Source organism: Raphanus sativus, chromosome 8 (genome assembly GCF_000801105.2).
Source record: "Raphanus sativus cultivar WK10039 chromosome 8, ASM80110v3, whole genome shotgun sequence".
NCBI classification, from domain to species: domain Eukaryota; kingdom Viridiplantae; phylum Streptophyta; class Magnoliopsida; order Brassicales; family Brassicaceae; genus Raphanus; species Raphanus sativus.
This window is the reverse complement of record NC_079518.1, coordinates 15900383-15917582: the sequence shown is the minus strand read 5'-3', so window position 1 is coordinate 15917582 and position 17200 is coordinate 15900383. Positions and strand designations below refer to the sequence as shown.

Here is a 17200-nt window from a genome sequence, read left to right as displayed (position 1 = left end):
ATCACTTCAAATAAAAAGACGATGGCCTCTATATTCTTTTCAGTTCTCTTGACTCTATCATTGCTCTCTTCCCCCTTTTTCTCAAACGCAAACACTCATACAAAACTTGGCTTCACCGTGGATCTAATCCACCGCGATTCTCCTAAATCGCCTTTCTACAATCCGACAGAAACCTCCGCTCAGCGTCTAAGAAACGCGGTTCACCGATCCGTAAACCGTGTTGTCCACTTCAACGGCAAAGATGCATCAGTTAACTCACCTCAAACTGAGATTACCTCAGAGAGTGGTACTTATCTCATGAATATATCGCTGGGGACTCCTCCGTTCCCGATCATGGCAATCGCTGACACGGGAAGCGATCTCATATGGACTCAGTGCAAGCCATGCGATAACTGTTACGCTCAGGATGCTCCTCTCTTTGACCCTAAAGCGTCTTCTACATTCAAAGACGTTTCTTGCTCCTCAAAACCATGTACTTCCCTTGAGAGCCAAGCCACATGTTCGACAGAAAACACTTGCTCTTACACTCTGTCTTACGGGGATAAGTCTTTCACAAAGGGTGATGTTGCCGCCGACACCTTGACGCTTGGCTCGACTGATAACCGCCCCGTTCAGCTCAACAACATCGTCATTGGATGTGGTCACAATAACGCTGGAACATTTAACAAGAAGGGCTCCGGAATCGTTGGACTTGGTGGCGGTTCGGTTTCGCTCATCTCGCAACTCGGAGATTCAATCGATGGCAAATTCTCCTACTGCTTGGTCCCTCTATCTTCAAATGATACAACTAGCAAGATCAACTTCGGAACCAACGCAGTTGTGTCGGGAAATGGAGCTGTCTCAACTCCACTGATCACAAAATCGCAAGCGACCTTCTATTACCTAACCCTAGAATCCGTTAGCGTGGGCACCAAGAATATCAAATTCCCAGCAGCATCAGATTCTGATGGAAGCAGCGGAAAGGGGAACATCATCATCGATTCTGGCACAACTCTGACCATGGTACCAACCGAATTTTACTCCGAGCTCGAAGATGCTGTTGCGTCCTCAATCAATGCCGAGAGAGTAAACGATCCACAAAACGTGTTGAGTCTGTGTTACAGCACAACCGCTAAGCTGACAGTCCCTGTTATTACTATGCATTTCGATGGAGCAGATGTGACGTTAGACTCCTCCAATGCCTTTGTACAACTCTCTGACGATTTGATTTGCTTCGCCTTCAGTGGGAACGACGATTTGGCCATCTACGGGAATTTATCACAGATGAACTTCCTTATTGGTTACGACACCGTTTCTAAAACGGTCTCATTTAAGCCTGCTGATTGTTCAAAGATGTAGCTGGTTGTTTCTATTGTTCAAATTATATCCTATTTCTTATTATAATAATAATGGCTGGATTCATTTTAGGCCAACATTCGTTCTTTTAAATTTCCCATTTCATAATTATGATCATGTAGAATCCTTCATTTGTTTTATCATTTGACATAATATTTTAGGTGGGATCTCTTCTTAATTGGGTATCCCTTCTTTATTATTACAGAAACATCTATCTTATTAAAACTCAAGTACAAAATTGGAGTGTTTGGATACTTGAATAGAAAGATTAAAAAAAATTGGAGTGTTTGGAAACTTGAATAGTAGGCTTAATAAAATTTGTTTGGATACATGAATAGTAGTATCTATTAATTGTGTTTCTATATTTCAGTTAGTTTAACAATTTAATTAATTATATTACTTTAATAATAACTTACATCATGAATTATATTACCATAATAATAATAGTGCATATTTTTATTAATTAATTAATCAATATTAACTTTGTACAAATAAAATAAAAAATGTTAAATAATTAGGTTTTACATATGATTAAACGTTTGGTTTAGTTTATTTTACTAAAATATTTTTATTTTAGTTTCAATCGATGGAAAATTACGTACCCAAAAACATAGTTCAAAGATATGTTTTGTGAATAAAATAATAACTTAAATCAAAATAATTGCCACTTAATTTTTCACTCCATGTAATTATTTTACTTGATAAATTTTTTTTTTCTATTTCACTTAGTTTAGCCAAACACATAGAAAGTGTTTTTTTATTAATTTATGAAATCAGTTAAACATGAACATTATCTATCCATTTAGATACATGTTGTTCCTTTCGGGTATCATTTTTTTTGTTTTGAAATCAAGTCCCATTTGAATATTATAAACTTATGTGTGGATTCTGAGTTGGGTCATTCTGGATTTGGATGAATTTAGTTCTGATGTATAGGAACCTAAAAATATCTAAATAACCAATTTATCTAAAACGGGTCCGGATATTTGTAACAAAAATAGCCATATAACTTTATTCGGTTCAGGTCTTTTTAATGTCATTATTTATATTATGATACACCTAAAATATATAACACTAATTATGAAAAATAAATATCGATGTATAAAAAATTCTTTCTATTTCATTAAATTTAGCCAAACACATAAAAGAGTTTTTTATTAATTTATAAAATCAGTTAGACATGAACATTATCTGTCCATTTAGGTACATGTTTTTCTTTTCGGGTATTTTTTTTGAAACCAAGTTCCGCTTGAATATTATAAACTTGTGTGTGTATTTTGAGTTGGGTCATTCTGGATCTGAATGAATTCGGTTCTGATGTATAGGAACCTAAAAATATCTAAATAATCAATGTATCTAAAATGGGTTCGGATATTTGTAAAAAAAATAGTCATATAACCTGATTCGGTCCAGATCTTTTGAATATAGTTAGTTATATTATGATACATCTAAAATATATAACACTAATTATGAAAAATAAATATCGATTTATAAAAATATATTTAAGGGGCCAATTTAACAAAATATTAGTTGGTTCAGTTGAAATAAATATATTAAAAATTATATGAACTGAAAAAAATCAATATAAAAGTACTGTACATTTGGATTCAAAATCATTTCTTTTAACAACAAACTACACAAATATGTTGATCTGTATACAAATTTAAATTACAATGTAAATATTTAATTAATATAGAAATATGTCATATTGTTTAAATAAAATATCAATGTAAAAGTATTGCTCAATTGCGTTCTAAAATCATTTATTTTAACAACAAACCAAATAAATATGTTGATTGGAAAGGGAATAAAACAAAGCTAGAGAAACACATAGTTTACCAGAGACATTTTATATGTTGAATTTATTATAAAGAATTTTTTACTAAGATAAATACATTCAATAATTACAAACAAATAATATATTTCATAAAAATGAAAAATAATATCCGCGCTTTCGAAGCGCGGATCAAAATCTAGTTTTACCTTAAAAGAGTAACATATTTACAGTCATACCACCCACCACCCTTATGTGGCAGTCTTAAAATCCTTTTCTGGTTCAATACAAAATTCTCTTTTCCCTGCTAGACTATTTACAAAATATGTCATTCATAGAAGATCCACGTTTAATCTATTAGTTATATTTATTTTGTGATCAACTATTCTTGCGGACTTATTCAGCATTTCTCCACGTCAATATCTTGGTGGTCTTCTGTCTCTCTGTACACCAAAAACCACATGTATATGCCTTTCAAATACACAATCACAATCATAATTCAGTGAGGATTTATTTTTTGATTTTTATTTCGATTAGTGGTGAAATATATGATACATAATTACAGTCACCAAATTTTCATATTTTTTTCTTAATTCCGCTTGAATTTAATATTGAACTAATTATATAATCTAGCTCTAATATTTTTTTAAAATCTTCCCGATCATTCTATGTGATTTGAAATTTTTTTTTGGAAAATATTCTCAAAGGTTAGAGATATTAGAGATGTTCTCGTAATCATCTCAAATAAAATCCCACCAAGTAATACACACACACAGACACCTTATTTTGTTACACTCTATAATGTTTTCTTATTATTTTGCATGAGAATTTTTTTATGTTAATCGGCCCAATATAAATATAGGCCCATTAAGTAGTTTTCTCACCAGTCGACGTGTGGACTTGATCAACCTCATATGGCCGCTGCTAATATGACGGTGATCTCATCCTCATCGGCGTTATTATCCAGACGACTGAGATTGACCCACACGCGAACGGTCACGATCTGCTCCAACCCATCAAAACCAATGGCGAAGAACGGAGAAGCCTCGAAGCGAGTCGTCGTATGCGGCGGAGGCGTCATCGGCGTCTGCACGGCGTATTTCCTCGCCAAGAAAGGAATCTCCGTCACCCTCGTCGAAAAATCCGCCGTGGCGTGCGCCGCCTCCGGTAAAGCCGGAGGATTTCTCGCTTTCGACTGGTGCGACGGAAGTCCGGTCGGGTCCTTAGCACGCGCGAGCTTCGACCTCCATCGATCCCTCGCGGAGGAGCTAAACGGCGTCGAATCGTATGGATACAGACCTCTAACGACTCTCAGCGTCACCGTAACGGAATCAAAGCCTGTGTCGGGAGGTTTGGGTTTACCGGATTGGGTCAACGGCCCGGTTAAAAGCCCATCTACGATTGGCACGACGGAGACGACGGCGCAGGTGCATCCACAGCTCTTCACGAGGAAGCTGCTGTCGACGGCGGCGGAGAAGTACGGTGTCGAGGTTGTGATCGGGAAGTTCGAAGAGGTGAGGGTGGGGCAAGGGCGAGTTGACTCGGTCGTGCTCGAAGGTGGGCGAGTTATCGAGGCTGACGCGGTGGTTCTCGCGATGGGACCGTGGTCTGGTAAGTTGGAGATGTTGTCTTCGGTGTTTAGGGTGTACGGTACGAAAGCTCATAGCATAGTTCTTGAACCGAAAGAGCCGAACGCTGTAACACCTCATGCTCTTTTCTTAACTTATCATCCTTCCAACGGTGGTCGAGCTTTGGACCCTGAAGTGTACCCTCGTCCCACAGGTAGAGTTCGGTTCTTTTGTCTGGATTTGAAGATCAGATGACAAGTGAATGGTTTGTTTTGACAGGTGAAGTGTACATATGTGGAATGTCGTCACAAGAAGAAGTACCTGATGATCCAGATCAGGTGACTAGCAATCCTGAATCCATAGAGGTTCTCAAAAGAGTAGCTAAAACAGTTTCGAGCTATCTAAATGAAGAAAACGCTCAAGTGAAGGCAGAGCAAGCTTGTTTCTTGCCCACCACTGAAGATGGAGTCCCTGTTATCGGAGAGATTCCAGGTATCAACGGTTGTTATGTAGCCACAGGACATAGTTGCTGGGGGATCCTGAATGGTCCAGCCACTGGCTTTGCATTAGCTGAGCTGATTGTAGACGGTGTGGCCACTAGTGTTGATCTTCGCCGGTTTTGTCCTTCCCGGTTTAGCAAACCAAGATAAATTGAAGGGTTTAGTAAACTTTTTATGCTTAATACCTCGTGTGTAAACGTTTAATATTTAATCCAAAAGGCTTTAGAAAGAGTGAAAATACAGCTCGATACGGTATTTCACTGGGTTGCCTGTCGTAACATTCAAGCTAAAATATCATATACTAATTAACTGGATTAGTTAAATGTTTTAAAATATTATAGAATTAATTGGATTAGTGAAATAGTTTAAAGTTTAATCAAAAAGGAAGAAAAGAGAGAATCATGTTTCCAACAATTGGATTAACTGAATGAACATAAAGCTTTATAGAATTTCAGTTTGTGATGGGCTTCACTACACATTACTATTTGCTTACCCGTTAAGGGTCATTACCAATCTAATTAGGGTCCGATTGGGGTTAAGGCTTTAAAAGCTTCGTGCGATTAGAAAGTCTCTAAAGCCACTTTTTTTCAATATCTCTAAAATATTATTTGAGAAATCAGTTTATTATGTGTCGATCTCAGTTTATTATGTGTCGATCTCACGTTAACACTCACAATAATTGATTACACTAATATTTTTAATGAATTGAAAATATTACATTAAATACTATTATTGATTTTTATTAGTTTCATTTTCAAAATTTTTCATATAACGTATATATTAAAAAAGAAACATTTATAAACTTTGAAAAGCAAATTTAAAAACGAAAATATATGTATATAAAATATGATTTCATTAAAAAGGAAAATTTACAAGATAGTAATATTCTATTTTTAAAAATATTTTAAATAACATAAAATATACTTTCGAACTAATAAAATACTTCCTGTTTTTTGTCAATAAAATACTTCCTTTATATCTATTGTTTCATAGATAAAAAATCTATATATTTTTATATAATGTAATTTCATAAAAAAAATTCACAATAATCTTGATATTATGAAAAAAATATTATTTATTTTAAAACATAATTTTACACAATACAAAATATATATTTTCAAAGTAATAGAAATATTTTTTATACATCTATCTAATTTCTTAGATAATTACATAAAATAATTAAGTAACATAAACTGATATATGTTTAATTGACTAAAATAGTTTATAATTACTTTTATTTATTTATCATATATTTTGTTGATTATAATATCTTTCAATTATAGAAAAAATATATATATATTATATTTTACTGATATAATATAACTTATAAAATACATTCACAATTTTTTTACTGCTTATTTTTAAGAGATATTAAAAATATTATTTTAACAATAATGACACATAAAATTCTCACCCTTGCTTGCCAAGGACATAATGACACAGACTTACGTTTCCACTCAAGTAATCCTTACATTTTTGAAATACCTTTAATAATTGATTTTGAACTCCTAAGTTAGAATATCTTATATAAACTGAAATTGAACTTTGAAATCCGAAAGAACAACTTTGACTTGTAAACAAGCAAAACCAACTGAAAACTTAAGAAAATAGAAAGAGTAACGCCCGAAATACCACACCAACTCGTACAACAATATTACTCATCTACCTCACACATGCAAAGATAAAGAGAAAGATGATATAGGCTGGGTAACTTAAGTTACCAAGGAGAATGCATTCATGGTGTCACAACACAGGAACACCCTACAACTATCACAAGCCTCTACTAATCTAATCACAAAAAAAAATATGTCAAAGATACACAAAACAAAAATTTATTCAATTTATTCAGTGAAAATGGTGGGGTTACATTTTAGTTACAATTTAGTTAAAATTTTGGTCTTGTATTACTTGTTAAGTGGCGGCTGTTACATTATCCCACATATGTTCTTGCTCGTGTACTAAAACTCTAAAAGGTTGATATTATCGATGTACAAATCAGATGGATGTTGGTAGAAATTTTTTTTCTACAACCTTAACAATTTTCATTGTGCTTTATACGGTCAAACAAGATATCCGTAATACGACTTCAATCCGATTATTATTAAAAAATCCATATGAACTTTCTAAGCGTTTGAATCTATATTGACCATATCAGAAATTAGTCCACCGTTAATTCGTTTGAGGACATATTAACCATTTGGTTAAAGTAATTTTATGAAAGTAACATAAACAGTACAAGAAAATAAGTTATACCTTAAGATTTTGCTGGGTCTATCTATCTTGTCGGAAAAAAAAATCTTCATAAATCCTTCAGGATGATTATCCGTCGGAAATTTTTGTCATTAACATAACTTTTTGTAAAGATTCCGTCAAAACATTTCTAGACAAATAATATTCCTCGTAAAAATGTTTGTTGAGAATTATTCCCAACAAATTTTCAAACGTTTGTTGATATTTAAATGACTATAATTGTATTTAAATTCAATGGTTTATTAGGTTAATTAACAAATAGATTTTTACCAATTTAATTAATTATTTAATTGAATTATTTTAACTAAAATAATAAAAGAAGAATTATTAGTCACCCGCCTTATTTGGATGTCGACTGGTCCATGTAATGCCGAAGATTTCCAACTTAGCTATCTACTTCTTGATCTCGCATATCCAATTATGTAACTTGAAATTCTTCTGACAGCCTTTGGTAAGTTGAGGAACTTCACTGTTATCACCTTCAAATATAACATTGCGGTATCCTTTGGACCATGCGTGGTGTACTGTCATTAAGAGAGCTTGTAGTTCAGCGTCTAAAGAAGATGTACAAATCGAGCCCCGGCAGGCCTTTAGCAGCTTTAGAATATGTTCCATTATGATCTCTAAAGATCCAAGCAGCTTCTGATTCAGTATTCATTCCCATAAAACGACAATCATAGTTACACTTGATGTAGTTCATGTGGACGCTTCCATTTTGACATTTGAGTTAAGTTGGCTCTGGCTTTTGCTTGTTATTTAGGCGAAGCAACTGTTATCCATTCATTTGAGTTAAATTACCAGCAACCCATATCTCTCACATAGTCACATAGTCTTTACACTGACTTTATTGATATTTTCATTTTCAAGTGACATAATAAATTTTCATTTTGTAAATCTAATTGAGTCAATAGAAAATGGACAAGTGTGGAAATAGTCTCTACAGAACATTTCAAAATCTCTTTGCAAGTTTGCAGAGAAATTGTGATATTTTCTACAATCTTTCTCCAGACTGTCTTGATAGATCATCACAAAAAAAAAAAAAAAAAGATAAGATAAGATGCTCTTAGATTTTCTACTATCTCAAACATACCTATAAATGAACTTTTTATTATTTGATTAATTAGTTTGATTGTTTAAAAGAAAGAAAAGAAAATATCTGTTACCATTTAATTTGATTACAAATAAAAATGAAAAGATGGAAATGAACATTGGAAAGAATGCTAGAAAACAGATATTACTTCTGAAGTAACAATTGGCGATTCAATTATTGATAAAGAAGACAAAACACACAACATAACTCATGGAAACTATTTAAAGCAGCCATGTCGAATACATAATTAAAGAGAAAATCAAACAATTAAAAGAGAACATAGAGTGGGAATTTGGAGAGATGAACAGAAGATTAAGTTGTGGAATCAAGGGTGAGGATAGTGCTGAGGTTCATGGGATGCATGTACTCGGGAGAACCGTTGAGGATTTGTTGAGCAATGATTCTACTAGCTTTCTCTGATGGATGAAAAGGATCCCAAAAGGCGAAGAGATCTCTGTTTGGGCAGAGATTTGATAACGCTGTGCATAGTCCTATCCCATTATACGGTCCTTGTCCACAACACGCCACCTTCGACGTTACGAATCCTGCATTAAATACCAAACCAAAACCGAACTTAATTATACATCACTAAAAATACACTTAACAAAATTTATGAAATTAAAAGAGTGGATCCCACACAAGTTACAACAACAAATCTTATCACTACTGGCTAAGCAATCAGCATTTGAATTTACAGATTGCCAACGAAATATAAAATACAAACGTTCTTTGAGAAATATTCAGTTGTGTTAAAATTATGATTTATTTTAACAACAATTATAATGTAAGATATTTTTGGAAAAATTATAATAAATGATATTAACTAAAATTATTTTTTTACAAAAAAACTAAAATTTATTTTCTGTTTTAATTAATTTTAAAATTCAATACCTAGAAAAATAAACTTAACGAAAACTTTTCCCCTATTTTATATATACAAAAATATATGTTCTTGTTCGATATATGTTTCCAAAACCTTTTTTTAATGTTTCCAAAACCAAAAAACGATAAAACAGTACCAACACATCTAAATCTCACCCTTAAACCGATTTTTAAACGTCAAATAATAACCTGCTTTCTAAAATGTTATTAAGGACAAATTAAATTAGTCAAAAAACGACATATACCATATGCTTGTGGGTCGCTGATAAAGTCCATGTGCATTTGTTGAGTATTAGCGGCAATGAAGGCCGAAGATCCAACTTCATTGTTGAGGTCGTTGATCATCTGAACAAGCTGTGGGTTGAATAGCGATGCGGCTCGTTGTAGTTCCGTAGAACACTCGCCACTGCGGCTACGTTGAGCCAGCTCGGCCGGGACGCAACCCATGGGCCCTGTCCCAGTCACCAGGACACGTCGAGCACCCAAATCGTACATTTTCTATAAAAAAAAATATTATGAATTTGTATATTAAACGCAATGCAGTTTCAAACTTCATTTGATTTTTTTTCAAGAATTAGAATTGGTGAGAAATTTAATGGATGATTTAGGCCTCTATGTAAATAAACAAACCCGTAAGACTTTGCGATATTCAGAAACGACATAGACAACGTAGTCGGGGAGAGAGAATTGACGAGATCTTGCGGAGAAAGGGACCAAGTAGTAGTTGTTGACGAAATCGTTGCCTCCTAGTGTTATTAGAACCAGTGCTCCGTTAACGAGCCGCTCCATCTCTTCTTCTCCGACCAATCCACTCACCCTTACTTTGTACTGCTCGAAGTACTCCAACTGCTTCGTGATCCGAATTATGTTCAGCTGCGAGAAAATACCAAAACACCCCTCATTATCAAAAACTACCTTAGCTTACCTGATTGAATACATTAACGACTTAACGGACTCTTGTAAAACTATAACTTACAAACTGGATACCGGTGTCGTTAAGGATTCCAATACCAGCGGAAGCAAAGTTGGCGCCAATCAGGAGCTTGTCTTTCTTGAGCATAGGACTCAGGTAAGGCAATGGAGAAGCTTGACCCAAATGCTCACCTATAAAGATCATCATATTATTACTATTTTATTTGTGGTAATATTTGAATTGTTAAGGCTAAGAAAGCCTTTTACAAAAAAAAAAAGGCTAAGAAAGCTTACTGATGAGATCTGGAATGTTAAGACCATTGGAGAATCTGCCGGTGGGAAGGTGAGTTGGGAAGTCGATACCGTAAGGGTAGTTATCGGCACGAGCAGTGGTCACTAGAAAGTCATTGTTACCATTGTCTACGAGGGAATCTCCAAACACTAGGAAAGCCCTGGCGTTGGCTTGCAGCACAAGTAAGCTCATCATTTGCAGGCAAACCCCTAGTAGTGCAACATTAGCCACCGAGTTCGTCATTGTTGTACTCAAACGGCTAAAGAATTGTATAATCTGTATGTATATGAGGCTGTGAACTCTGTTTAGGTGCTTGCTTGGAGATGGGATGAGTAAGGGTACAAGATTCTTATGTGTGTATATATACGTGCACATGTTGAAAGTAGTGGAGAGAAAAAGGAGGCATTAATGGAGGTCTTCACCAGCTTTTACCAATTGGTGTTAGATTTTAAATGGAGACAACCAAAATGTACTAGAGTTGTCATTTTGGTTGGGAATGAATATCTGCCGGTAAAGATGGTAAAAACCTTTAAAAATCCAAATTTAAAAATCCGAATCATCAAACTCTTGGAATCCGAGTCCCGTAAGTGTATGTATATTCATCTTAGATTAATACGATGGACAAATTATCTTCTTTGCATGTATTCTAGCAACTCTATTAGCAATAAAAAAAATGCGTCTTCTTTGTATCATGTTATTATACCCTTTACATGCTAAACTACAAGTTAGGAAAAATAAAGTTCACGAAGAAACCTTGGACATCTACGTTGGAGTTAGTTTCTCCTCTGAGTCTAGGGAAATGTCACATTTTGTTGGTTATTAGGTTGGTAACCCACTTCGTTATATACTACGAATTTAGATAATGATTTAATGCACTTTCCTTTAAAAGTATTTTAATTCCACTGAATAGTTGGTTGATTTCGGTCTGGTTAATTCATCAAAAAAATATATTTTTCAATTCTTATTTTAAATTTTGGGTTACATGAAATCTCTTCGTAAAATAAAACAATAACAAATTCTCTCTTATTTTATGCTAAAATACAAGATATATAAGGAAAGACAAAAATATGATTGACTCAGAGAAAGAAAATGAAAGATTTAAAATGATATGACAAATGCAAAGAAGCAGAACTAATCATGACCAAAAGAAAATGACTAAAAGAAAAGAAATAACTACTATGGCTCGGACTCTGGTCCATGATGCCATGGAAGATGTCGGATAAGACCATCTCCGACTTCAACCCACCTCTAATTTTATCTATATATTTTCTCCTGAAATAAAAAATCTTTATTATAGAGGTGGATTTATTCCAATGTGTGTCTCTATAATAGAGTCCCTTTATTTATAGAGGAAAATATAGAGATATACTATTTTCACCTCTAAATATAGAGACAAAAAGTAATATTTCTCTATATTTTCTTTTAAAATAGAGGAACTCTATTATAGAAACATACATTTGAGCAAATCTACCTCTATAATAGAGATCTCTATTTTAGAGGAAAATGTACAGACACACAGATCTCTATTTCAGAAGAAAATACAGAGACACACATTGGAGATGCTCTAAGTGATCTGTTTTGATAATATCTTGAGGTTTCGATGTTCTCCTTGAGGTATTTTGATGCCTTTGTATTCAAATAAATATGCATACTTTTCTTAGTTTGAGACTGAGCTTTCTTGATGTTCAAGCGTGCAAAATCTTCGATTAGGTCTATATCAGGTCAGGTGTCTTGGCTTTTCTTGAAGTTGTTTACTTCTAGGGTGGATTCAAGGTTCACTGTGTTTACGAGGGTCTCTATTGTCGTGTTAAACCGTTTTGGTTGAATGTGTCAATGTCATTAGAGCATTCTTGACCTTGAGTATATATTATGTCTAGTTTTGGGATAAATACCTGGGCAATAGCTGGCTACATGGTATTTTCGATATTTTTGGTACTCGGCTTGATTTGTACGATTAATTTTTTTTACTTGTACTTGAATTTTGTTAAAACCGAGTACCTACAGTTTCAAATACTTGCGAAAATGACAGATTTGCAAGTTACTTACCTTGTTTTATTTCTTGTTATAAGTAAATTACTTGCAAGTTTCTTGAAAGTTTCTTACTAATTCACGGGAATTCAAAACAAAACAAATTTATTATTTAGGATATTTTCAATGGTACACAAAAACGCATTCTATATTTCACTCTAAAATAGAATAACTCTATTATAGAGTTTGATTTGCTCAAATGGTTCACTTTATAATAGAGTTATTCTATAATAGAGTGAATTATAGAATAATGTTGTTTTTCCACTTCAAATATAAAATAAAAAGCCAACATTACTTAAACCCACTCTATTATAGAGTAACTCTATTATAGAGTGAACCATTGGAGAAAATTGAACTCTATAATAGAGTGAAATATATAGTTAGTTTTTGTATACTATTGAAATATAAATATCTCATTATTCTTACTATATTTTAGTTAATTCAAGAAACATAATATATAAGAAAGAGAAAACTTCACGATACTTATATAAATATGTCTTATATTTTTGATTCACTTCTGAAAATGAAAATATAAACAAGTTATTAAAAAAAACAAGTTATTTTATTATTTGAGAAAATGTATCCTTGTTCATTAACAAATACGAGTAATAAGCCAAACAACGCCAAGTAGTTGATTGAATAATTTAAATAGATTATTTGATACTTGACTTGGTCAAACCAAGTACTCAATTTTACAAGTCAAATAGGGATCAAGAGCGAATATGGGCCAAGTAACGAATAGTTGTGTCCACCCCATATCCTCATGTACTATACACTTTGTAAGATTATCTTTAACCCAATTCTTTTTTTTTATATATATTTTTATCTGAAATAGGGGTGTCAATTCGGACTGGTCCAGCGCGGCTCGGTCTAAACTCGCTAAGCCTGTAAATATTTGAGCCCAGCCCTGTTCTTATTGGGCCTAGAATTCAAAGCCCGGCCGGCTATAGGGCTTTTCGGTTTTTTTGGCTTTTCGAAAAATAATTTATCATTGTCGTTTCTAGCGTTTTAATACATATGAATTTTGTAAAAAATCAGTTTTAACATTTAAAAAATGTAAAGTGAATTTAAATTTTTTTTCTTTATCAAAAATATTTTACTTTTTCATATGTTTTAAAAGTTATTATAAACTAACCGGATTTAAATAATGAAAATAAATTTAAACTAAACATATAATAGAACAAAATTTATGATAAATATGATCAAACGTTTCGGATTTTATATGTTGACAAAACAATGTTATCAAAAAAGAAGTTATATTTGCAAATTTTAAAATATGACATTTGTAATGATCAAACAATAAGGTGCATTAACAACTTTTATATTTTTTTATTAGAGTTTGGGTTAAAATATTAAAATAATATGTGAATACTAACAAAAATTTTGATTGAAAAATGATAATATGTTAAATAAAATATAAAGTTTTGGGTTTTCGGACCGGCCCTAGCCCGGACGGGTTTAAGCCTAAAATATCCAAAGCCCAAATGGGCTTACCCCGAAAGACCCGATTTTTTTTGGGTTCATAAAACTAAGTCCAGACCCGGTAATTTTTAGGATCAGGCGGGTTAGGGCTGTGGGCTTCGACCCTAATTGACATGTCTACTCTGAAACAGAGTAGTACTATTTTAGAGACAAACTATTGGAACAAAAACTAATTTATTTAGAGGAAAATATAGAGAAAAAATAGAGTTGCATTTGATATGCTCTAAAAATTTATTATCATATTTGACAACATACTTTATATAAATTAAAAAATTAGTTTTATTGAAAATATTATGAAAATGCATAAAGTTACTATTTGAGAATCTCTAGAAAATTTTATAATTTTTGAAAAATATTGTTGTCAAATTATATTTAAAAAAAATCCAAACAAGATTATAATGCTATAAAATGCTAAATTTATATTAGGCTATATAGCAGTTAAAAAAACTTACAAGCAAGAAGTATTCAATAAGATATAACTAGATACTGACCCGCCCTTTTCAAGGGCGGAAATTATTTAAACATACCTTTTCTAATTGTTACCGAGATTAGAATATACATATTATAAAAAACAATAGTTTTTTATATATATAGTTTTCGAATAATATTGTTTTTGGTTATAAAATATACACATTTTTTAAATTAAAACTTGTACAGTGAAACCTCTATAAATTAATAATGTTGGGATTACACCAAAACTATAAAAAAAATTAATTTATAGAGGTTATTAATTTATCGATATAATAATTGAACAAAAAATTCAATGTTGGGACTATAAAATATAATATTTATAAAAAAAATTAGTGTATATTAATTAATAGAGTATTAATTCAAAGAGTTTATACTGTATATAAACGTTAATATGTGTGAGATTCAAAATTTATAGGTAAAATATATAGACAATGCTTTTAATTGTTACTGAGAAAACGAAAAAAATCAAATAAACTTTAATTCCACAAAAAATAATGTATTTTTATTATAATATTGTTTGTGGATATATTATATAGTCTTTTATTTTTAAGTTTCAAATACAATGTTAGTTGGTTAAAACCCAATATTTATAAGACCTAAGGTAAATTGGTTTACATAATCATATGGCCCTTTATTTGCAAAGCAACACGATTTTAATAATTTTCCAAAGCCCATTAGTTAAACCATTTATAATGTGTATTTATGTTGGTTTAAATTAAGTTGTTAGTCATGTTGATATATTCAAGGAACCAAACAGATTTAAGTAGCCAAACACCTACTATTTTAGAGAATGTCCAAATTTAAATGATAACTTCTAAATGGTAGATAAATTTTAGGACCCTAAATTAATATAGTAGATATGTGCACGATGCAGAGCAATTGAGGAAACGATAGATCACATATTTTGAATATTAGATATTTTTCCTACTCATTCATTCTTTACAAAAATGGATCACCTGTTTTGGTGAGGGTCTCAACAGCAGGAAGATCATCAACTTGTTTGGATATTATAGTTTACTTGAAAAGAAAAAAATAGTAAAGTTTTCATCAACTTGGATATAGATCCTTGGGATACTTTCAAATTGGCAGAGACAAAATCAATACTTTGGCCTAAGGCTCAACTCACAATCACTCATAGGATAGCTCAGTCCAGAGGGGAAGTGGACTCAATGTTACCCTCCATACCGGAAAGTGTTTTATGGATGGGTCTTGGAAATAGTATAAGAGTTACTCGGAACATGGGTGGTATAGCACGCTGAAAGAATTTGACGGTTTGATGGGAGAAAGGAATACTAGACCCAGTATTTTTCCCCTTCATTTGGAGATAGAGAGACACTCATCTGAACAATGAAATGTATGAGAAACTTACAGCAGTTTTATGTCACTTTTGTAATGGATTGTTCTTAAATATTGAAGATAGTTTCAGAACAAATGAACGGTCAGCCGTTGCAAGTTACCTAGAAGATATCAAGATGACAAGATCCAAGAGAAGTTTCAATCATTCAGAGCTCATCTATATCTCCAGAACACATAATACTAAGGCGACAGAAGCAGTCGTCGTTTTTCGTTCATATAGACGCAAAGCTACCATGGTTTATAGAGTCTTCATAATCCTGTTTATGCTGATAACAAAAACAAAGGCTAAATTTATATAAAACTTACTATTATAGTTCTGTATAAAAAGATTAATACAAAAAATATATTTTCATAATCAAGTCTGAACTCGTCCATCAAACTATTGAACTACTTCAAACACTGCGAGTAAAATACTGAAATTATCCTGATAGCTGATAAAATCCAATAAATATCATAGCGTTATATATCAATACTATTAAAACATGAATATGATCTATTGATATATGTATGGTCCAACTATTTTAATAGTATTGATTAAAATCTCTTATTAATCATTTAAAAAATATTATACAAATAAAAACACAGATATAATTAAAATACACAAATATAAAAATTATTTTTTTTAAAAAATATAAAACAAAAAAATATATCTACCATTTTAAAGGTGAGTCAGAATCTAATATAGCAGTTAAAGAAACAAAGAAACTGGAACTACTTTTTCTTTTTTGAAACTTTGATGAACTGGAACTACTTTTAAGGGCGAGGTGAAAGGAATTGAAATTGTATGTTTAATTTTATGCCCAAAATTTCACGCTCTTCAATTTGGATTTTAAATGGATAAAAAAAGTTGGTAGTAAATAAGTACTCGAATAGAATTATTCGAAGTATTTGATCCAGATATTTTCACAGAGCCGCAGAATTAGATTCTGACAATAAACAATGACATTAGGTTATTCTTGCTTTGGTAGTTGGAATCATTTACCGTCTAGAGAGACAAAAGCTTGACGGTTTTGGTAAGTCTTAAATTGGCAGTATGATTTGGGACATGCATTAGTGGATATAACGACTCATACAAGGGGGTGAAGACGTGAAGTAGTACGCTTTCATAGTTATTCTGCAAAGTAAGATTTTTTGGTTGATCCTATCTGAAATCCCACAAGATGTTCGTGCGTTAGCTGAAGCATGCTAAGATCGGAACTAGTGTAATCAGTATTTTTTGGAGCAGTCACATGATTCTTTTGACCAACCCCGAGCCTAAGA

At 32.4% G+C, this 17200-nt stretch overlaps 3 protein-coding genes across 3 annotated transcripts; 2 read left to right on the top strand and 1 right to left on the bottom strand.

Annotated features, from left to right (window-relative positions):
- LOC108821671 (aspartic proteinase CDR1-like) lies at nucleotides 1-1416 on the top strand. The gene has a single exon (XM_018594663.2). It carries the CDS (start codon nucleotides 22-24, stop codon nucleotides 1336-1338), a length of 1317 nt encoding a protein of 438 aa, XP_018450165.1. The 5' UTR covers nucleotides 1-21; the 3' UTR covers nucleotides 1339-1416.
- A 2572-nt stretch (nucleotides 1417-3988) lies between these two features.
- Nucleotides 3989-5415, top strand: LOC130498366 (putative oxidoreductase TDA3). The gene is made up of 2 exons (XM_056991678.1): nucleotides 3989-4891; nucleotides 4957-5415. Exons 1-2 carry the CDS (start codon nucleotides 4024-4026, stop codon nucleotides 5325-5327), a joined length of 1239 nt encoding a protein of 412 aa, XP_056847658.1. The 5' UTR covers nucleotides 3989-4023; the 3' UTR covers nucleotides 5328-5415.
- Nucleotides 5416-8565: 3150 nt separating this feature from the next.
- On the bottom strand, nucleotides 8566-10949 carry LOC108821946 (GDSL esterase/lipase At5g33370). The gene is made up of 5 exons (XM_018594943.2): nucleotides 10606-10949; nucleotides 10376-10503; nucleotides 10030-10272; nucleotides 9645-9897; nucleotides 8566-9062 (listed from the first exon to the last, which is right to left on the bottom strand). The coding sequence occupies exons 1-5, from the start codon at nucleotides 10844-10846 to the stop codon at nucleotides 8830-8832; spliced, it is 1098 nt and encodes a 365-aa protein (XP_018450445.1). The 5' UTR covers nucleotides 10847-10949; the 3' UTR covers nucleotides 8566-8829.
- Nucleotides 10950-17200: the final 6251 nt, after the last annotated feature.